This window comes from Miscanthus floridulus, chromosome 1, assembly GCF_019320115.1.
Source record: "Miscanthus floridulus cultivar M001 chromosome 1, ASM1932011v1, whole genome shotgun sequence".
Classification (NCBI taxonomy): Eukaryota; Viridiplantae; Streptophyta; class Magnoliopsida; order Poales; family Poaceae; genus Miscanthus; species Miscanthus floridulus.
Genome location: NC_089580.1, coordinates 191214475 through 191236392, shown reverse-complemented (window position 1 = coordinate 191236392; position 21918 = coordinate 191214475). Strand labels below are relative to the sequence as shown.

General features: G+C 45.4%; 3 protein-coding genes, 1 long non-coding RNA gene and 1 pseudogene across 5 annotated transcripts; 2 read left to right on the top strand and 3 right to left on the bottom strand.

Moving 5' to 3' along the window:
• Positions 1 to 7369: 7369 nt before the first annotated feature.
• On the bottom strand, positions 7370 to 9016 carry LOC136552168 (uncharacterized). Its single transcript, XM_066543704.1, has 2 exons — positions 8198 to 9016; positions 7370 to 8117 (listed from the first exon to the last, which is right to left on the bottom strand). Exons 1-2 carry the CDS (start codon positions 9014 to 9016, stop codon positions 7476 to 7478), a joined length of 1461 nt encoding a protein of 486 aa, XP_066399801.1. The 3' UTR covers positions 7370 to 7475.
• Positions 8929 to 9868, top strand: LOC136552190 (uncharacterized). Its single transcript, XR_010782770.1, has 4 exons — positions 8929 to 9036; positions 9260 to 9361; positions 9443 to 9656; positions 9753 to 9868. It is a non-coding gene; the product is annotated as an uncharacterized lncRNA (long non-coding RNA).
• Positions 9869 to 10278: 410 nt separating this feature from the next.
• Positions 10279 to 12568, top strand: LOC136552177 (thioredoxin-like 1-2, chloroplastic). 2 transcript variants are annotated; one of them, XM_066543723.1, is made up of 4 exons: positions 10279 to 10544; positions 10822 to 10998; positions 11101 to 11265; positions 12081 to 12568. In XM_066543723.1, exons 1-4 carry the CDS (start codon positions 10365 to 10367, stop codon positions 12345 to 12347), a joined length of 789 nt encoding a protein of 262 aa, XP_066399820.1. In that variant the 5' UTR covers positions 10279 to 10364; the 3' UTR covers positions 12348 to 12568. The 2 variants fall into 2 exon arrangements, with proteins under 2 accessions (XP_066399820.1, XP_066399812.1); XM_066543715.1 differs by having other exon boundaries at positions 10786 to 10998.
• Positions 12569 to 14484: 1916 nt separating this feature from the next.
• LOC136506967 (expansin-A25-like) lies at positions 14485 to 15603 on the bottom strand (annotated as a pseudogene).
• A 2789-nt stretch (positions 15604 to 18392) lies between these two features.
• Positions 18393 to 19282, bottom strand: LOC136506957 (expansin-A15-like). The gene is made up of 2 exons (XM_066501834.1): positions 18816 to 19282; positions 18393 to 18705 (listed from the first exon to the last, which is right to left on the bottom strand). Exons 1-2 carry the CDS (start codon positions 19280 to 19282, stop codon positions 18393 to 18395), a joined length of 780 nt encoding a protein of 259 aa, XP_066357931.1.
• Between the last annotated feature and the right edge of the window lie 2636 nt (positions 19283 to 21918).

The window sequence follows — 21918 nt, the reverse complement described above, 5'->3', positions numbered from 1 at the left end:
CCGGCGGCGGGTCGGTCGGTTTCCTGTCTTTTCCGTTGCTCTCGTTAATACGTCGGTTGAGAGCTACTCGTACGAATTCCGTAGCACATGCACTCACCCCGTACATACTACACATACGTGTTCTTTCGCGACACGTGTTCCCGTCGCGACGAGTACGTGGCACGCACGGCCCGGCCATTTGTCAGCTGTCACCGCCACATGGAACACGAGTGTGCTTGTGCCTCCAAAGATAAGCAAGTAATCGTGGGTGCCAATTTCAAATCCGCATCAAATTGAATGAAGTTGGCGGTTGAATTAAGTTAAGCTACAAAAATGAAATGAGAAGAGCAGTGTTATCAAGTCTCCGATTTTTGGACGAAAAACTTGTGTGCAAGGGCAGGTGGAAGAAGGCAGCGCAGTTTATATTCCCTTACGGTCTGTTTGTTTCTCTAAATTGAATCTTAAGAATCAAGAATCACTCTATTTTAGATCTTAATTAAAATGTTACCGTCGATAAGAACTTGATCGCAGCAGTAAATTTTCCCACAAAAAGCATTTTGTGTTCAAACTCACGACAGACGGGTGAAGGAGACTGAGATGTGAGGGTGGCGATGAAACTTACTTTCAATTTCTTACTAACTCTTTCCATGCCTTACCCTCTAAATTTAACACAGGTCTATACTTAAAATTTAAATAGCGGTGAAATATCAAGTTCTAAGCCTATTGCCTAGTTCATGAAGCATATTCCAATTCAGGTCAAATGAAAGGATTTAAACAGGTCATTATTAGGGAGAAAATGGGAAAATCATGTACCGACGTATGCCGTATAAACTGATCTTATCCTCTATTTTTTTAGGAAAAAATGAAATAAAAAAAACAGAACCGACAGTACCTAATGGTGCATAAACCAACCATTCCTCTTTTTTGAGGGAAAACGAAAATATAAAAAAAATCAGAAAAACTCAGCGAATTCAGAATCCAAAATGATTGCGAAGCAAGGGAAAGCGGTCTTCTTTCCTTTCATGGACCTTTATGAATCGATAATATGAGGAAACGGATGCTCCAAAGAGACAGAGTGGCAAAAAAGTCAAGGTAGAAGGGGCAGTCGTCGCTGAGCCGTTAGGAGCAGAAGTTGACGTGGGTATACTCTTCATTTCATCCTTTTCATTGAATCCCCTATCCTATTATCCAGAAACGCCCAAGCTGTCCATGATCGCCTAGCTCTTGTTCGAAGCAATTGAAGTATACTCTACATCAACACCTCGCAACGCTACAGCTGCTCTCCGTGTGTGCGAGAAGTAGGTTAGCTTAGTCCCTTAGTTTTGGCCGGATGGGACTTACTGACCTGCATCTTAGCAGAATATTTCATGTCGGGTTCAATCCATCCACCTAGACCTCTATCTGAACACTAGCAAGAGTGAGTTTGCTTTAACCCAAACACACGCGAGATCTCACTCACGCCTCACCCAATTCCAGCCTATCACCCCACATTTCAGCAACCCACTGCCGCCTAAGTCCTCGTTTGGCCACCTCAATCCCTATTGTGTTCCTGCCGCCCGATTCCACTCCTTGGTCTACCGCTGGTAGCTGATGTGTTTGCATCACGACACTTAGCCTGGGGCAAATGTTGAGGCGGCGGGGCGTCGACGAGTGCTTCTCCACGATCGGTAGGTTATACTTGGATGGAGACGAGGTGATCAGCTTTGATGAATTCAAGACCATGATGGGTCACTGAAGCCGCCAAGAGTCATACTCTCCTATTGTTTTTGTTGTGTGTTGGAGTGAGGTGTACTAATACGTGTTCCCTTGCGTTAATTCAAGTGCTTATTGTAGTTTGCTCAGCAAAATGGGATAGTGCATCAGCTTTTTATAATTGACAGAGCAGCATCTGTTAGTGTATTGTACAATTTGTACCGCCACTTAATTTATTTTGAAATGGTTTTACAGGTTCTTGCTGATACAATTGGCGTCACATTGAAATTGGAAACTGCATAACACAACAGATGGTTGTGTTGAACTGATATTGTCTTGACATAACAGATGAACTTTTCTTTGTAAAAATATGTTATCCTGCTTAGAAGGAGGGAGGAGTTTAAGAAAAAGAATCAACGTGAAATGATCATCCATACCCCGCTATTAATTAATAAATGTAATAATGCAATGACTACTCTTTTATCAGAGCATTTATTTAGGAGTAGAGTGGAAATGCTACTCCCTTTATGTTTTTTTATAAGGCGTACTTGCATATCAAGATTTAAACTCCAAAATCCTTGACCAATAATTTGGCAAATAATTTTGAACTATTACTACAATACAAACTTTATACGGTTAGATTTGTGACCATGTGTTATCCAAAATTTAGGTGATCTTGTCATATGAAGCTGTGCATTATAAACGAAATGGAGGTAGTACAATAACTATACCCTTAATACTTCCATTGCCTATACTAAGCAGTATCGACCACTTATGATCTCCTGATGTCGTGGACAACTTTTTTTTAAGGCCTCTCCATGGGTACAACACCGTAGTACCATAATGCATGAACACGCAGCAGCAAAAAAAAAGATTGATGTCATTATGTCAATAGTCTTTGTGAAATGCTATGTTTTTGCAAGATTAAGGTTAATTAAGAAGCATATTGGTAGCAAACATCTAAACCTAAATTCAAACATATTTTGCATTGTCTCATTATCTCAAGCGAGGGTAAGGTAATTTCTTTTTCCGTATACTATAAAAAACAAAGAGGAAACATAATTATGTACAAGAAAAACAGCCAATAAGCACAGAACACCCAGCTAGCTCTTAAAATAGCCGACTCATATCATCCACGCCTTGGACTTGTTTGCTATCAATAGCGGAGTGTGAGACTGCGCGGCTGGCTGGCTGCGTTGATCGTTCACCAATCACCGCATCGGGTCCTATCCGAAACTAGCTCCCCAAAATAGGATCTCGCTTGACTTATTAGAGCTGGAAAAAGTCACCACAGAATATCATCTTTATCCATTTAATAATTTACTATAGATACTAGAGGGTCTAGTTCACTTGATGAGAAAAAGGAAACAAGGAGGCCTTTCATTGCAAGCACCGGTACGTGGTTGTGATTCTATCTAAACATACTAGAAGTCCACAATGAAGTTTACAGATGGGAATGAGATAGGTTGTGCCACCAACCAACCACTGGCTTAGAAAGTTTACAGATGTTCGTTTGGGCTTGTTTGGCTGATAAGTCATGGCTGAAAATATTGTTGACTGATTTGGTGTGAGAGAAAAATATTGTTCGTTGACTAAAAAGTACGGTTTATAAACCAAACAAGTCCAAACGAACATGACGTTCTACTCTAGACTTTGCATGTGTTTTGATGGAGTACTTAGAGCGCTGTGCTTGGTTCAGCGTCGAGACAACCATGCCTCCAGCTCATTGATTTTGAACGTTTGGCGAATGAAATTGCTGCCTAGTTGGCAAGTTGCTTGCCAGGTCGCCATCTAATACATCTTATATAAAATTTGTTTTATAAAACATGTATTGTATTTATTGCTCCAAATATAAACATAGACGGTTAGCCGGTAAACCGTTACGAATATTCAAGAGTTATTTTTTTAGAAAAGGAGGTTTCCTCTGCTTTTGTATTAAAAGCAAACAAGCATCCAAGTTTAACGTTTTAGTCACGCCCGCCTTACAAAACAGTTTTTAGTTTGACGGCGACAACACCGCATTGTTTAACGCCACATTGGCAACTAAATCCTGCTCCAGACGCCCTGAGAACACATCAGACTCCCGTAAACTCGTTGCAGCGCTGGAACCCGTAAGCCGAACACCCAATGGTGCCAACTCTGATGACGATTCCACGTTATTGTACCACATCAGCTAAGGCGGTATTGATGCTCTGTATTCCAATTGGATAATCACCTCCTCTATACACACTCCAGAATCTTGCTGCATCATTGGGATCCATCTTCGTAACATCCTGGCGATCTTGAAGAGAACGTCCTTCAGGCCCATCCACTTGTGCCCCTGAAAACATAATTCATTCCGGAATTTCCAAAACGACCATAAGACAGCCGCTCAAATAGTATTTGTAACCTTATGTTTCTTATTTGCTAACCAAAAACGAGCAACCGATTCAAAATCATGACCAATTCTTAAACCAAGGAGCTCAAAAATATAGTCCCAAACCAACTTAGCCACACAACACTCAAAAAATAAGTGGTTGATAGATTCTTTCTCACTACACAGAAGACAAGTATTATCATTAACAATTCTCCTTTTTGCCAGATTATCCCGAGTTAAGAGCTTGTTTTTAGACACGAGCCACAAGAAAAAATGCACTCTTGGAGGGATAGGTAACTTCTAAATTGAACTAACAAACACCGGAAAAATTCCTCTAAAATTGACAACAGCGTACAAGGATTGTACTGAATATTTTCCAGAAGAACTATATGCCCAGGTAATTTGATCCTCCTCTTCAGAGAGGGTGACTTCACTCATCAAATTCACCAACTCCCACCAAAGGTTCATACCTTGTTCAGACATTGTCCTTCTAAAAGTAAGCATCAAATTTTCACCATCCCAGACCTCTCTCACAGACTTCCCCTGTTGTTCATTAATGACATACAGGGACCAATATAAAATAGCTAAACTTGTATTTCCCAACCACTGATCCTCCAAAAATCTCACCTTGTCACCCTTTCCCATATTCCACTGTATACCGATTTTAGCAGCCTACATAGCCCACACCACTCCTTTCCAAAAAGGAGAGGTTCCTACAGAAGAACAACACAAGACATTTGGTTTATCTGTCCTATATTTATAATCCACAATTTTAGTCCAAATAGCAGTTTTATTAAGTTGGTATCTAAAAATCCAAGCACTCAATAAAGCAAGATTAAGGCTTCTTAAGTCAGGTATGCCTACAGCCTGTTCGGGAGGCCGTATCGTATCGTAGATTATTTACTGCTGGCTGGTTTGGTGTGAGAGAAAAACACTGTTCCTGACTGGAAATTTACGATCGTTTACGAGCAAGCGAACAGACAGCCCTCCAACCTCTTTCTTCTGAGCCACAAGAGACCAATTAGCAAGGTGATACCTGTGCTTTTCTTCTGTATTTATTCCACAAGAAATGTCCCATATGGGAGTTGATCATATCTATTGCCCATCTAGGAAATTTGATGATAGACAAAGGTATATGGGAATGCTTGCTAAGCAGCTCAGCAAGGTAAGCCTACCTGCATAGGACATGAACTTCCCCTCCAACCAGTTATCCTTTTAATAATTTTGTCAATCACAGGTTGTAAATCAATTCTCCTTAATTTTGAGTAGTGAAGAGGGACTCCTAGATACTTAATAGGAAAATCACTAATTTTGCAGCATGAGATTTTGGCAAAAGCATTAGTGCTATCTTCATCCAACCCAACAGTAAGCAAGTCACTTTTATCATAATTGATTTTTATCCCAGACATTTGCTCAAAACAGACCAAGAGCCATTTCATATCGCTAGCTTTCTCTAAGTCATTGTAAAAAAAACAGTAAAGTATCGTCGGCATATTGTAAATCAAGAGTTAATTCTGGCACACGATATAAACATTGAGTTGTGCAACAGGCGAGGTGGACGTGTGAGTATGACCAACCAACCCACAGTTCAGAGTTTGGGCATGGGCCCACCTGGCAGAAGTTACCTCCACTTCGCTGTCGACAGGGCCCCACTATCCGAGGTTTATTATCCATTCTGGAAACACGTGCCGCCACCAGGGAAAAAGAGAAGAGATAAAAGAGCGGCGTTTTTTATTACTCCCTCCGTCCCACGAAAAAACGCAATTCACGAATTCAAAATTTTTCCCACAAAAAACGCTAAAGTAGCCTACCAGCCTACTACACCAGGTCTAGGATGGGGACCCACACCAACAGCACCAGCAGTCTGGCTCCACGAGACTTCTCATCATTAAATAAAAAAAAGAAACATTCATCCCAACACGCTTTCACTCTCCTCCGCTCGTTTCGGCAGGAGGCCACCAGCAGCAGCCGCATGCCCGCATCCTCCACTACCGCACAAGCCCTGCACCGGAAAAAAAAAAGAAATCGACCGCACCTTTCCTCATCCTCACGCGCAGGCGCCCTCTCCTCATCCACTCCTTTCCTCTGCCGCATCGCATCCTCCGCCCAAGCCTCCCCCACCGGCCTTGTTCAGTCTCTCTATCCGGAGCTCCCAACCCTTCCCAGATCGAGCCCCATCTCTCCAGATCTGGTTCCCTCATTCCTCTTCTAGTCTTCCTCTTACAGCTCTCGTCCTTGTTCCGGCATGTCTGGTGGCGGCAGGTGCCCGAGGCGTCACCGGTGGAACCGCCGTCGATGGAGGCGCCGCCGGCATGAGGGTGGCGCCAAGATATGCGACGATGATGATGGTGTGGAGTGTGTCGTGAAGCCAGCCGACGTTGAGATCCAAAGTGACGCCAAAGACTCGATCTCTGTGCGTCAACGCTCAAGGCATCCTGTATGTGCTCGACTCCGAGGATGAAGACTCTGGCATGGAGGTCGACGCGGACGGCGTAGGGGTGGCCGCCGAAGGTGCCGCGACCGCGAACGGGGCGGATCTGTCCGTGGAGAGGCCCCCGGTGTCCGGTGCCGGGGCTGCCGGCGAGGATCTGCCCCTCGGCCCTCCGGTGGTGGCCCCAGACGACGCTTCCGGGATGGACCTGGCCCCAGAAGTGGCTGCACGTTTGAAGGAGGTGCTTGCTAACATGGATCCCATCTACCATGAGGTCTTCATCAGCATGTATAAGATTTTGGTACCTATTTTCTTCCGTCCCCAGTTTATATGGCTTTATGTGTGTCATGGAATGCTTATGATAAATGCTCTTGATGTGGGAATGCTTTTGTTCTGGGATTATGGACTCCTATATAAGATTTAGGTTAGCTGTGACATATCTTGTTATTTAGGTGTGGGATAGTATGTTGAACTGCTGTACAGGTTACTACTTGTGATACTGAACTGTGGTTTAGGTGTCCGATGTCATGAACTGATGTGTAGTGGTACCTGTCGTAAGACTTATCCTAGCTATTGAATTTGTTGTTCTTATAAATCTGTACGACATTCTTTGGTTATGTCTAGGTTAATGCTCTTTTTGCAATCATTTAACAGTATAATGTCATGCCCAATTTAGTTTTTGCATATCACTAGTACAACCTATTATGTGTACGACGGCTGATGCTACTGTTGTGTGTTGTTCCTGTGCGTGCAGCGAACAATGCAGAGCGAAAAAAGCCGATGCTGCTTCTCCTTAAGCTGCAGCGAACACTCACTTTGTGTCTCTGTATGCAAATTATACCGAACTTGTCAATATGATTAATATTGGGAGAACCATCATAGTCAATAGTAGCGACACACCATACAAAGTTACAACTTCATTTAATTATAGCAGTACCAAATGGTCATGACTTTATATTACAGCACTAGCAAAATGCTCATGACTTTATATTACATCAGCAGCTACATACTCATTGCTTATATTACAGCATCACCAAAATACTCGTGAGGAGTATACGGGTCCGCATGTTCATGATTGTGTCCCAAGGATGCGACCACATCCTCATATAGCCGTCGATCACAACTAAGGGTTTTAGGGAGAGTGCCTAGCGCCTCCAGCCTGTCTTTGTCCATGTGAGGAATTTTGTATCTGTTTCCTCCTCCATCTTTCATGACCTCAATCATACACCCTTGTAGTGTTAGGAACACCCTATTTAAAGTATTTGGATCATAGTTATCAAACTCATTTTTGACATTCTGAATCAGGTCATCCAAGTTCCTAGAGATCCTTTCATAGGTCAAGGACTGAAGAGAAGCAAAGAATCCTAGGTCTAGTACATTCAAATCTGGAGAATTTGCAGGTTGGTTGACGAGTCGTATGTCCAGCCCTGTATGTGCTACAGCCCTAGCAAATTCTTCGTCATCTTCTGGAACATGTGAAGGGGCATTGTCTTGCTGAATGTATATGGTTTGTCCTCTAAGTTCTCGTGGCCATCGTCGAACAATAGCTTCTAGAACTTTACCAATCAGGTACGACCGCATAGTTGTTCGATCTACCTTAATAGGCTTGGTGACTTCGGTCCCTCTCCCCCTATTACGGCTTCTTCTTTTTGCTTGTTCCTAGAGTCAATGAAAAGAATTAAGGATCAAAAGTGTTAGCACACACTAATGTAAGAAAGTGAAACAAGTTGGTGTTGTACCTTTCTAACAAATGGCCACAATCCTATCTTCCCATCAAAGATGCAATTACCTGCATCATCGTATATAGGTCTTCCTAATGCCGACAAGAACATAACTTTGCCAATACGATTCTTATTTTGCACGGTCCTATGTGGGTCGTCCTCTCCTGGAAGCATATAATACTTCGTGTACTTTGAAGTGGTGTTGAACCACTTCTCGTCCATGTGGATGATGTTTTGCATTGCCCTGAACTTGGGTTCATGTGGTAGTGTCCGGGGATCTAACATGGAAAGACACCATTGGAGCCTGTCTCTTTTGTGTTGTTCGGTCAATAGAGGCTTTAGTGTGCTAGAGTGACGTCGTAGTAGCCCTTTCTTGAACCACCTATGCAGAGTGCTCTTTTTGACACCAATGGCTTCCGCTAGAGATCGAATAGTGCTTCTTCTATGCAACGGAACACTGAGAACCTCAGATAGGTCTATTTGCAACTTTTTGCGGCCACTTCTCTTAGGCTTCCTTGATCTAACATCAACTGGAATTCCTTGGGCACGACATTGTTTTGCTCGCTGCCAAATGCGCTGCACTTTATACCTGCTCACCTGGAACGTTTGTGCTACTATAGTTGTAGCTTTCCTTTTTAGTCTTCCACGATCACTTCTCTCAAGCAATGCTGCATAGATTTGTTGTCGTTCAGTGTCTGTCAAATTTCTGGACTGATGTGCATTGTCTTCATTTGCATGGTGATCTTCTTCGACATCCGAGCCCTCCAACTCCTCTTCTTCGAAGACTATGTCCACAGCATCAGCGTAAACACCGTAGTCATGCATGTCTTCCATCATGCCTACAAAAGAATGAAATGGTAAGTTTTGTAGCAATTGGTGCAGATTTGTAAGTGTTATTTTTTTAGAATTGTGGTTCAACATGAGTGTAAGAATCTGGGTCTAGAATATTTTTTATATGGTAGACAGACATTAACTAGTTGAAAAATCTTTGGTCGAATGGACTATAACTGCAGGCCTTTTCATCCATTAAAAAGGAAAAGGGTAGCTAGTCGTTAGTTTACCGTGCATCTGCTGCTGCAGATCAGAAGGTGCAAAGTTTAGATCAAATTGATGTGGTGGACCATCAAAGTTGAGACATGCAGCCTGTGGATGCTCTTCCTCTACTCCAATTACTGCAATGAGGTGAGGCACAATATTTAGTTCAAGTTTAATTTTAGTTGGAAATAGGTAATTCGAACTGAGCTTGGTCTTACTGCTGTCTAGATGCAATGAAGAGAAAAAGAATCACCTTTATGATGTTCTTGTTCTCCCTCAGAACCAGCAACATTGAGATCAATGACATGCAAACCATGGCGTTCGTTGTGATCAAGATGTACGGGCTGACCTTGGAGATGGGCTTCATCTTCATAAAGTTGATCTTCCTGGAGATGAGCGATTTCATCTTCTTGCTCATACACAGGGTTTTCATTGAGATCAGGTAAGAGGTGTCCATGTTGATCTTGGAGATGGGCTTCATCTTCATAAAGTTGATCTTGCTGGAGACTCATGATTTCATCTTCTTGCTCATACGGAGGCTGTTCATTGAGATCAAGTAGGACCTCTCCATGAGGATCTGAAAGAGTGTTTAGATCTATGGGCATGGCTGATGATGGAAATGGCTTCCAGGCTTATGGAGTGGATGGTCTCGTGTGTCCCGCGGTTATATGAGAGAAGGAGGGGTGTGGCACAGGCGGGAAATCCCCTGGCGCGAAGGTTCAAATTTTGCATTCCCACGGTTGATTCGGAGCCGCAAACTGTGGGCAATCTTTCTATAATGACACGTGTATCCATGTCTCTAGAGTGTTCTCCACTCATCTGCTACTGGCTGTTTGTAATTGCTACTGTCATATTCCTGTTGTTTGCAATGATTACAAACATGTCAAATCAGTTCATAGGGGTATTCCGGTAATTTTCTATGTTGCATTGGTATGTGTGTCCAGTCCTCCGATTGCACTTTTTGGTGGGACTGAGGGAGTACTTTATTTGCTTTTTTTGGAAAGGGATTACTTTATTTGCTTTGATCCATCGTTTAAAAAGGCGTCATTACTTTCCGTCGCCGCTATCTCGAATCCCCCTTCTCTTCCTCCCCCCTCTTGTGCTGCTCTCTGTAGAGCTCGGTGATCCGCGAGGACGCTAGGCGATAGCCATGGCGGCGGCGCAGGCGATGGCGAAAGGGAGCGTGGGGTCTCTTGGTCGGCGGAGGGGCGCCGAGGCGGCGCGGGTCGGAGGATCCTGGAGGAAGAGCTCGTTCCTCGGCGGGAGGCTGGCGGTTGGGCCCAGGAGACCGGGTCCCGTGTTCCGGATTCTAGTTACGTCGCCGGCGCAGGTTATCGAATCTCCAGAGTCCTCACTAATTACGCTGATTCCAAAAGACTTTTTGGTCTGTTTTGTTAGGTCTTCCGTGTTCCTGTATTTAGCGTGATGAAATTGTTTTTTTATAAGGATCGTGATGAATTGCCAATGTTGTTATGTTAGTCCGATAGCCAATGACCATGTTTTTTTATTTTCGATTTTACTCTTCATTTTTTACCGAGATCCTCATGATCTTTTCCCCCTTTTGTATGCAGAGTTTTGACATGGCTGCTGCTTCTTCTCTTGAGCAGATGAACCTTTCATTTGGGAAAGCCATGAAGTGGTGGCAGAAGGGATTGCAACCCAACATGCGGGCGATCCAGACCGCCCAAGACCTCGTCGATTCCTTGACTGACGCTGGGGACGGGCTCGTCGTCGTCGACTTCTTCTCACCCGGCTGCGCTGGCTGCCATGCTCTCCACCCCAAGGTAAAGGAACAAGCAGAAAGTTATGTGATCCACTGTTGTATATTACTTCTCTATCATGGGAATTCAGTCGCGCTGTTGTAAGAATTATTTTCTCTTGCGCAGATTTGCCAGTTCGCGGAGAGGAACCCGGATGTGCAGTTCCTGCAGGTGAACTATGAGGAGCACAAGTCTATGTGCTACAGCCTCCATGTTCATGTGTTCCCTTTCTTCAGGTTCTACAGAGGAGCTCAGGGTCGGCTCTGCAGCTTCAGCTGTACCAATGCAACTGTGAGATCTTGTCCGATCTTGTGTTCTGGTGTCAATCGTTCTGTGTTCCTTGTTCTAGTTGTTGCAAGAACATCTTAAAGCAAGGCCTTGTCCAATGATTTTGGAAGAATTATATGAACCAATTTTGTATAAAGCATGGCCAAGGTACAAACTGTAGTGTCTATCTGGCATAGGTGAATTATATTAACCAATTTGGTGAAAGGAAATGGAAAGTTGTGAGCGTCTTGTCAAGTTGTTATTATTTGCAAATGGAAAAAAAATGTCATTAGTAGTTTTTTTTAAGAACCGGCAGGAGAACTGCCTATTGTATTAAAAAGAAGAGAAGCCCATAAAGGCACTGTACAAAGTTATCTGCACAAGTGGAGCGTAAGCTCAGGAAAACAAATCCATTAGCACAAGAAGAAAAACACAAAGCTCACACCCTCGCTACAAGCTTGTCTAGATGCTTGGCACCTGCCACAATCCAAAGTGACGGCCTCTTCTTTTTAGCAGAACTACTAGGCAAGTGCCCCACACTAGAATGGCATTAGTAGTTGGTCGCATATATGCACCTGCTGTAGTGCTTCCAGCTCTACTAGGCAAAGAAATTAAGAAAGACCTTGCAACTGTCAAAAAAAAAAACTGAAAGCAATGACAATGCTGTGATCTGGTACTTGTCTTTGATGTGTAATTTGACTTCCATTGGCCTTTAGATAGTCTGGCTTGTGTCTTAGTATTTCAGAATAGATAATATTTCAGAATAGATAAGATCCAATGTTTATCGTTAATGGCTACCAATTGATTTAACTTATACGGTTGGTGACTATTGTATGCAGATTAAGAAGTTCAGGGATGTACTTGCAAAGCACAGAGCGGATAGATGTAGCCTTGGCCCAACTCGGGGACTAGAAGAATCAGAATTGTTGGCCCTGGCTGCAAACATGGACCTGCAGTTCACCTACACCAAGGAGCTAGAACTGGCTCCAAGCATGGAAGATGTCACGGAGGTCATCGCTGCTGACCGTCCAAGGCTTCCAACAGTAACAACGCCATTGGCAAGGCAGGGATCTGAGGACAGGGCCTTGGTCTCATCTGGAAGATGATATGTGGTGATCGCCACTTCCTTCAGTTATGTACAGTTCTTTATCGTTCTTCGTGTGTACAGTTTGTTCCTTTTCATAGTTGCAGAGTGCAGGCTTCCAGAATTTTACTTGTGAAGCCTGCCAACGCTGCCTGCTAGAAATGAAAAATGTGTTAGCAATAGCAACAACTGTTGTGGGCCTTTGGTCTTCTGGAAATCGTTTGGTATGAATAAGTCTACTTATTTGGTAGTGTTGCATTTTATAAATCGCTGCGCCCTGAGTTGCTCTTGTTCTTTGTAACGAAAATGGTACGGTGGCTTTGTGAGTGAATCGTTTATGGTTTATTACCAAGTCTGCTTTAACTCAGAATGATGGCATCATCAGAGCTCAGAATGCAAGGCAGCTGGAAAAGGGTGCAGGACTACTGCCTGGCACCGGTAGTGAAGGCCCAGGTCTTCTGGCCCAATCCGTATGTCTGACGACTAATGGGCTCAATATCGTCGCCTCCTCACGGTGGACTATGCATTAAAATCAACCAATCCATCGAATTGGGCCGTAGACATTTTATCGTTTTTATCACTAACATCCGACAATTCCACTTCAATTTTTCCAGTAGGCTAACGTGTAATTCTAAAAAAAACATGTCCATCCAGGGCTTAATAATTTATCTTTCCTCAGCCACAATGTTTAGACTGAGTAAACTTTCCTGGACTGCAGCAGATCTTAAAGTTCTTGTAAACCTTCTTTTTTGGGACGTATGCCAAACTTTTGTGCTCACACTTGAGAGAGTTGGCTACAATTATGGATGAAAATGGATTGGATACGAACGGATATCACTCATATTACATTTGTTTTCATATTTATGTCCGGATTCGGATTCGAATACGGATATTGTCAACCATGCCAGATAGGATACAATTGGATGTCGACATCATAAATATGCAATTTGATTATTCGAACGGATACGGTATCGGACGTTGAATATCCAGACTCGGATATAGATAGATCTGAATCCCTCTAAACGAATTCGGTCTCGAATACGGTCGGAAAATATCCGTTTTGTTTTCACCCCTAGCTACAGTATACGGTATACTAGCACTACATTATTTATCGTCTACAAAATATATGTAACTTGTACACTGTGACCTTTTCTTGTTGGACCCATTGTCCCCGTTCGCTTCGCTGAAAAAAGCAAAACACTGTTTTGACTGAAAAAACAAGTTGAAAAAGTACGGATCACAAGAAGCGAACAGGGCCATTTAAGTCCGAAAATGATGATTAATATATTTTTCTTTCTTCGACAACAAATGTACAAAGTAGTCCAAAAAACAACAAACAAATTTCCCAATTCACGATTGTGAGACCCAGCTCATGGGCTGAATTTGCGGTTGGGCCGAGGCTACTGTAGCTATAGCACTGAATTAGGGTAGAGTACTGTAAGTGCAACTATAAGTTTAGTGCCATATCGTAAATTTTGAGTTCGCCGGACCAGCTTAAATAGCCAGGCCAAGGACACGTAGTAACCTTCGGTTAACTGTTTTGCGCGAAGCGAGGACAAAAAGCGCAAGCGGGTTGCTACGTAGGTGGGGCCCACCCCTCGACAGAGTGGGCCTGGGGCGTTACAAATGGTATTTAGAGCCAACTCGTGGTTTCACGATGCGTATGGTCTGGAAGCCTGGATATGTTGTGCATGGCTCCAGAGAGGACATGCGAAAGTGGCTAAGAGAAGTCGATCCTGAGCATGGCACAGAACTGGGCTAGAGTTACTGTAGCTGCAGAAACACTGTGCAATCAGAAGTTTAGTGCCATACCGTAAATTCTGGGTTCGTCGGACTAGCTTAAATAGCCAGGCCAAGGACGCGTAGTAACCTTGGTTAACCGTTTTACGCGAAACGAGGACAAAAAAATACAAGCGGATTGCTATGTAGGTGGAGCCCACATCTTAGCAGAGTGGGCATGGTCCGTGTGCCGGACCTGGGGCGTTACAACGATCAGAATAAATATACACCTGGTGCTGCACTTAGGGAGGACCATGAACCCGTAAATATGTTTAATTTTTACGAACCCATCCCTAGCTGCACTTGGCCCAACGTGGTACTCTATCCCCCAACGGCCGAGGTAGAGGTAGGTAAATGATCCGTATCACTAAACTCATTCATTAGTAGAAATTATAGTTGCTTGCGAAGACCATGCCGATCTGCCACCACGACGGCACGACGTCGGTCATGTAGAGCGTCTGGCCGCCGGTGGAGGTGACGGAGAAGGAGAGCGCCTGGCCGAAGAGCGCCGAGTTGCATTGCTAGTTGGCGCCCCAGTTGCGGTTCAGCGCGACCCACCCGGCCTTGGTGCCCTTCACCGACACGGACCGGATGGAGCCGCTGCCGGCCACGTTGGAGAACTGCACCAGCTGGAAGAAACTGGACCCTCCGATGGTGATTCTCATCCCTCCCTGCCTCCAGCACGTCACCCTGCACCACCACCATCACCGGACCGGCGATGAGTTCGTCGGAGAAAGGCAGGAAAGAAGCCAGGATATATATAAGAAGAAGACACGTACGCAACGCTGCACCTGCACACTGCACTTACTGCTGGTAGAGGACGGGGATTATGCCAGGATATATATAAGAAGAAGACACGTACGCAACGCTGCACCTCCCACGCGGGCTGCGCCATGTCGAAATGCGGCCGCGGCGGATTGCACCAGCCGCCGCTGTTGCTGGGCTGCGCCCAGTTGGGCGGGCAGAAGTTGGTGGCCGTGACGGTCACCGCGGCGCCGCGCTTGCACCAGGGGGACGCGTTGCTGTCGCACATCACCAGGTAGCACTGCCCGCACGCCGCGCCGTCGTTGAACAGCACCGAGCTCAGCGCCGCCGTGTTCGTCCCGTACCCGGCCTGGTACAGGTTGCCGTACCCGCACGCGCCACCTACACGTAAGCCTGTTCGGTTGGCTGGTTCGTGGTTCGTATTATTGCTGGTTCGTGAAGAAGTACTGCTGGCTGGTTTGTGTGAGAGAAAAATACTGTTTCAGCTGGAAATTTACGATTATTTACGACAAGCCACGGCCAAACGAACAGGCTGATGATCGAGTGCTGCTGGTTAGCCTCGGGAATGAATCCACACTGCACTGCACGCGGCTTTGGAGCAGTTGTTATTTACCCATTGTGCCGGAGCCGTCGCGGCCGACGTAGAACGTCGCCGTCCCGTAGTTCCAGCCCTTCGCCGGTGCTAAGAACGTCGCCGCCGCCAGGACGGCGAGCAATGCCAAGACTCTGTCCATCTATCTATCTCAATGAACAATACAGATACAGAGGAGAGTAGCAGTGGTTTCAGTAAACCAAACCAGGAGCTGAAATGCGTAGGATGCTCTGACGGATTGGGGGTGATCGTGGCATGGCTTATATAGGATCAGGGAATGCGAATTATGCGCGGCACAGGGCACGGGAATTGCTGGGAACATGCGATCGATATCCCACTGCGCTGAGCTGCTAGTGCTAGCTAAGCTCAGATGCGTACAAGGCAAACCAATGCAAATGGACACAGCATACTACTCATGAGTTGACTCCCGGCTTAGGATTTCCTACAGCATTTTTTCTCCTGATGTGATGAGAAGAAGCATGGCATGGCATGCGAGATCGATCATATGCATCTCGTGCACCCCGGCTGCATGTTCAGTTATCCGTACTTGCCGGGGTTGAGCTGAGTTGGTGACCTACCTCTGCGTTAGTTTATGACATAGATGTTCGTTTGTTGGTTTCAGCCAGACTTATTTAATCAGTCAACAGTGTTTTTCTTTCACAACAAACCAGCACCAGCCAGCCCAAACCAGCCCAGAAACCAACCAGCGAACACGCCGTATATATAATTTGGAATGAGATAGATCCTAGCTAGCTAAACTATGATTTGGAATGTGCATGGCCGTTTTCGTTTCTCTCTCGTATACGTGAAATTCGGAGAGTTCTGACCCACATGAGGCCATGAGGGCCAGCAGTGTCAGCACATGGATTATGGCCCCTGGAGGTGGATAAACATCTGAGGGTTTAATGAACTTGCCGCGTACGCAGATGCTCAGCTCAATCATGGCATACCTGGTCTAGAAGAGTCAGAGGTTTATCGACCGGCCGTACCGCCTTCGGATTCTTCGAGTTTCTTTAGCATTAGCATGGAATCGTTTGCCAAGTTGCACGCATCTGTGGCATTTTAATTTGCCGACCGGCGACCGTCGTATTTTCTTTTGGGGGGAAGGTCTAGCATGCTCTTATTTTCACTGTAATAAGAAACCAATCTTAAGAATATCTTATACATGAACTTTGCTGGTATTTCACATGAGGCAATTCACTTCATACTTCCTATTGGTGAATGGTCATGAAGAAATTTCGCGTCCCATCCAAACAAACAAATCGTTAGCGTTCTGTTGTCCTAGACGCCAATAATCACTAGCTCCAAGAGTCCAGCCTTGTGTTGCTTCCAACATTAGCTATGCCCGACGCAACGGGTATGTATGATCTATCACAGATGAGTGCCCTGTTCGCTTGGCTGATAAGTCATGGCTGAAAGTATCGTTGGCTGATTTGTTGTGAGAGAAAAATACTGTTCATTAACTTAAAAGTACGGCTTATAAGCTAAGTGATCAGGGCGGAGATTGCCAGATTTGCTTTGGTCAGTGGCCGCAGTTCACAACAGGGGCAGCGCAAGCAGACTTCTCGCTTTGGAACGGTTTGAGTTGATCACCTGCGTTGGCCCAGCGAAGCAGGGGCCGCTCTTGCACTGCCACAGATTGGGCTTGGCCCAACTTACATGCAAGTGAAGCCCATAAGGCCCTAACTTGAACTACTAGAGATCGTTTTGTCAAAAACGTATTTTTAGATCCTAAACTTGTTAACCGGCGCGTTGCACATCCCTGAACTTATAAAGTGGTGCAATGCAGCCTGCAGGTCCATTTCTAGACCATACAAACCACGGCGATGCACCACTTAACAATTTTGGAGACTTAGGGCGTGTTTGGGACTGCTCCGCTCCACGTTTTTCAGCTCCGCTCCATGTTTTTTAGCCAAACGGTTTCAGCTCCACGCACTCTGCTCCAGAAAAAAGGGTGGAGTTGTGAGAGCACCTAAAGAGGTACTCCACAAACTCCAGTTTTTTGTGGAGCTGCTCCACGGTGGAGTTTGTGGAGCAGTCCCAAACACCCCCTTAGAAATGCATTTTCAAAATTTAGTGATATGTGGCACCTCTTCACAAGTTTAGAGCCCGCTAATACATTTAACTCTTTTTAATATAAGGAGTCCAACCAGATATTGGCAAAGCCAAGAATGAGGCCTCGGTATCTTTCTCTTTTTTTTAAGAATATGAGGTCTCTATATCAGATTAGGACAATTAATGATCCTGCCACAAAATGTCCAAGCCCACTTAAGAATCAAGTAAGATGATCATGGAGTTAATTACACTGGCAAACCGTGGATAGGTGAATTGTTAGGTTCCATTTGATGCTGAGTTTAGGTCTTAGACTTCACGTGCTAACACCGAGTTTAGGTCCTAGACTTCACAAGTTCGCTTCTTTCTAGATTAATTACAAAAATCCAATAATAATAATAACTAATAACGTGTCAAGCGTATGCATCTATACTTTGTTTTCCAAAAAAAAATGCTACGATATTTCCTTTACTTACTAGGAGTTAATACTTCAAACAAATCTGAGACATTGATTTTTCAGATTTTTTAATTAATTAATTAACCTAGGAGAAAACTAAGGCAGTCTACAGACGGAGTTACTGATGGGACACCGTCTCCCGAAAGAACTGGACCGCAAGCAACAGTTGAATCAGAATCACCCTTCATGATCCATGAATGAATATGAATCTTCAGTCGATCAACTGCCTAGCAGGCTCGCACTGTACACATCTCACACAATTCAAACGCTTCCTGCCTTCCTCCAAATTATTAATTTCTTTTTTTTGGACAATAACAATACTAAGTGTTTCTTCAATCAAAGCCTTATTAAATCTGGAAATCTGCTACTAGACTGGCCCATGTGGCAATGTATATGGAAGTATGGAACGGGTTGGTTTGCAGTCAGATGGGGAACTGGACGCCGGAGGTGAAGGACTGCCCGAACTTCCACCAGGCCGGCACGACGTCGGGGACGACGACGGTGCGGCCATCGGTGGAGGTGACGCCGAAGGTGAGCGCCTGGCCGGCGAGCCCCGCGAGCGACTGCCAGTTGGCGCCCCAGTTCCTGGCCATGGGCATCCTGTCCGTGGCGCTCCCCTTCGCCCACACCGCCTTCACCGACCCGCTGCCGGCGACGTTGGTGATGAGCACCAGCACGAAGGAGTTGGAGCCGGTCACCGTGAACCGCACCCCTCCCTGCTTCACGCACGCCGTCCTACGCAGGCACAACAACACACACACCATCAGAGTATCAGACACGTACACGAGATTTTTTTTTTCTTTCCTGAAGTCAAACCGTCCAAGTAATAAACAAACTACACGTACCTCTGGTAGAGCACCGGCACGATGCCGCCCTTGTACTGGGCGATCTGGAGCCAGGCAGGCTGGGCCATGTCGAAGTGGCGGCGGGGCGGGTTGCACCAGCCGCCGTCGTCACCGGAGAGTTCGTGGTTGGGCGGGCACAGGTTGGTGGCCGTGACGGTCACCGACTTCCTCCCCGGCAGGCACCACTGGGACGCGCCGTCGTCACACGTGACCCGGTAGCACTCCCCGCACGCCGCGCCGTCGTTGAACAGCGCCGAGCTCAGCGCCGCCGTGTCCGTCCCGTACCCGGACCAGTACAGGTTCCCGTACCCGCACGCGCCGCCCATCGTGCCGGAGGCGTCGCCCCCGCCGTAGAACGTCGCCGTGCCCTTCGACCACCCGCTGTCATCCGCCGCTGCCGCTGGCACCAACGGCCACGCCGCGGCGGCGATGATGATGAGCAACTGGAAGCGCAGTGGTCTGTGCATCTCCATATACTTTTACAAGTGCGCTGGTACTAGCTTAGCTAGCTACAAAAACTGGTGAGTGACAATGAACTGGACCTGATATGCACTTACAGCCTTAAATAGGACCTGCCAAATGCTCCACTGCGCCGGCTTGCCGGCTTGGAACTCTACTTCTCAGGCCATGGCAAAGCAGAACTTCTGACTTATATGGGTGGCCGGTGACACGCGTGTACTCGCCCGGCTTATAATACATCTCGTGGATCGGCGTCGGCGATCGCTTTCTTTTCTTCTTCGTAGCTTCTGCCATGGACACATGTTAACATGGCTAAGAGCCTAGAGATTCTTCATCAGATCGATCCGGTGCTTCGCCATTTCTACTATGTCCTGCTCACCATGCTGTATCAGCAGTGGCAGGACAGGACCAGGTCAATGACACTTGCGAATTGCGATTTGCGTGTTCATGCAGCTCTCGACTAAGGGAAAGGGAATGGCCAGCTGGAGTTGTTTACATTTTGAGCCAATTTTCCATGATGAGCTCGTACATGTGAGCCTATGTATACATTTTTTTTTTTTGAGGAAAGCCTATGTATACAAGTGTTCGTCACCTAGCCCAACCCATATTTGTCGTGCCCAGCGGCTGGTAGGATTCAGCCCACTGCCCGTAAAGGTAGGGCTGCAAATAAGTCAACTGAAGGCTTGTTTTGGAGCAATTGGAACCGCAAAGTAGGTCCGGATGAACGCAAAATACTAACATAGCACTGGATTGTTGTAAAACACCTTGCCAGCCTTTGATATCTGGTTTTCTCTCTCCATCTCTCAGTAGAAGAACGTATATAGATATATAAAGTAGGATAAAACATTCTCATTCTCTAAATATTGACAATTACAATATAGAGTTCGCGCACACACACACACACACACACACACACACACACACACACACACATATATATATATATATATATATATATATATATATATATATTCCAGATAATGTCTGAGTTCGGTAAAAGCTCAAATAAAAAACAAACTAGGAAGTATCTTATCCTAAATATTTTGTACGAAAAATTATCACCAAAGGTCCGTTCGCTGGTCTGAAATTTGGCTGAAACTGGCTGAAAAACACTGTTCCGGCTGAATTGTTGTGAGAGAAAAACACTGTTCCGGCTGAAAAAAAAAGTCAAACAAGCCGAATATGGGGTAAGCCGAACAAGGCCTGTAGGAAAAAATATCACCATATAACTTTTTAAATGTATACTCTCTCAGTTCAAAATTATAAGATGATTTGACTTTCTTAGATATATAGCTTTTAGCTTTTGCTTTGCACTTAGATATAAATTGTACGCCATGTCTAGATCTCATCACATATCTGGTGCTAGGTACCGCCACATCGCCAGGTTTGTCTGTCACCGCTGACTGAGGCATGCTTGGTTCTCTTGCCCAACACTATATAGTTTCGCTTGGTGCGACCAGCTGTTTGGTGGCACCAGAAAAAGCTTGCTTTGCTTGCCAAACTTGCTTGGCTCGGCAAGGATTTCCTTGCCTAGTGAGGCAAGCCAAATTGGCTCTCCCTCCTGGGCAAGCTTTGCCTGCTGCATCTATCTCGCTCTCTGCCAGACTGAAACCCTCTGCTGGGGCTACTGCAGGAGCGAGCAAACCAAACACTGGACCAAACATCACCCTTGCTTTGCCAAGCTAGTTTATCCAATCTATGCCAGGCAAGGCAAACCAGCAAAGGCTCCAAGCAGTCCCTTGGATCCCTCGCTGGCCCTTTGCTGGGCAAATGCATCGACGTTTGGTTGGCTTGGCTCGCTGCTTCGATTCTTGTGCTGTCAAGTTTTTTCTTCACCAAGCCAGGCAAGCCATGTCCACTCTCCAGCCCTGGCAAGGATAGCTTCGCTCACCAAGGCAAGGCGAGAGAACCAAACGTGCCACGTCCGCCTTCGAAAATCCTCAGGTATTTTAAGAGATGAGTGAGTTTTGTGACCGCCTCCGTTAATGATTGGACAGTGTCTTGCGAAATCATTTATGTAGTAGTGTTAATCCACTGAAATACACGTGGATTTGGTGGATACAAGTGCATCCAAACAAACCCCCTTAATGAGTCTAGGATTAACATGAGATTTGGCCCAAATGATTGCCCCCTACCAAAAAAACTAGTATAGCCCATGGAGCAGTTAGCCCAAGTGCATGCAATAAAAGCCCCATGATGAGGTTAGGATTAACAAGAGATTTGGCCCAAATGGTTGCCCACTAAAAAAAAAGTATAGCCTAGGCACTAGTGCGCCCATGCCATGACAGTAATCCTATAGTTGTTAGTACAAGTCATCAGCGCTTCTTTTCGAAGACAAGTCATCAGCACTTCTTTTCGAAGACAAGTCATCAACAATTTCACCCCGAGGTCAAAAAAATTGAAAGGTACCGTAGTCTAGTGGCCAATAGTCAAAACCTTGCATAGCCATTTCATTCATTTTTTTTAAAACAAAAACTGCCAACAGTAAACTCACATGTGGTCTGCTTCTTCTCGCAATAAGCAAGCGCCATTTTGGCACATCCATCGATCAGGTCCACGCTAATTAACCTCTGTCCAAGCAAAGGCAGTCACGACAGAATTAACTCTTTTTTTCTTTGTTTCTTTTTTCCAGCAACAATCATTC

Bases quoted from the DNA above. Each gene is read 5' to 3' on its own strand.
- LOC136552168 (XM_066543704.1), bottom strand. From the start codon at position 9,016: ATGATGGAAGACATGCATGACTACGGTGTTTACGCTGATGCTGTGGAC. The intron at 8,118-8,197 runs GTACAACACCAA...CATTGACTCTAG, and splicing joins TGTGGCCATTTGTTAGAAAG to GAACAAGCAAAAAGAAGAAG.
- LOC136552177 (XM_066543715.1), top strand. From the start codon at position 10,365: ATGGCGGCGGCGCAGGCGATGGCGAAAGGGAGCGTGGGGTCTCTTGGT. The intron at 10,999-11,100 runs GTAAAGGAACAA...TCTCTTGCGCAG, and splicing joins GCCATGCTCTCCACCCCAAG to ATTTGCCAGTTCGCGGAGAG. The intron at 11,266-12,080 runs GTGAGATCTTGT...TATTGTATGCAG, and splicing joins TCAGCTGTACCAATGCAACT to ATTAAGAAGTTCAGGGATGT.
- LOC136506957 (XM_066501834.1), bottom strand. From the start codon at position 19,282: ATGCACAGACCACTGCGCTTCCAGTTGCTCATCATCATCGCCGCCGCG. The intron at 18,706-18,815 runs GTACGTGTAGTT...GTGCCTGCGTAG, and splicing joins GTGCCGGTGCTCTACCAGAG to GACGGCGTGCGTGAAGCAGG.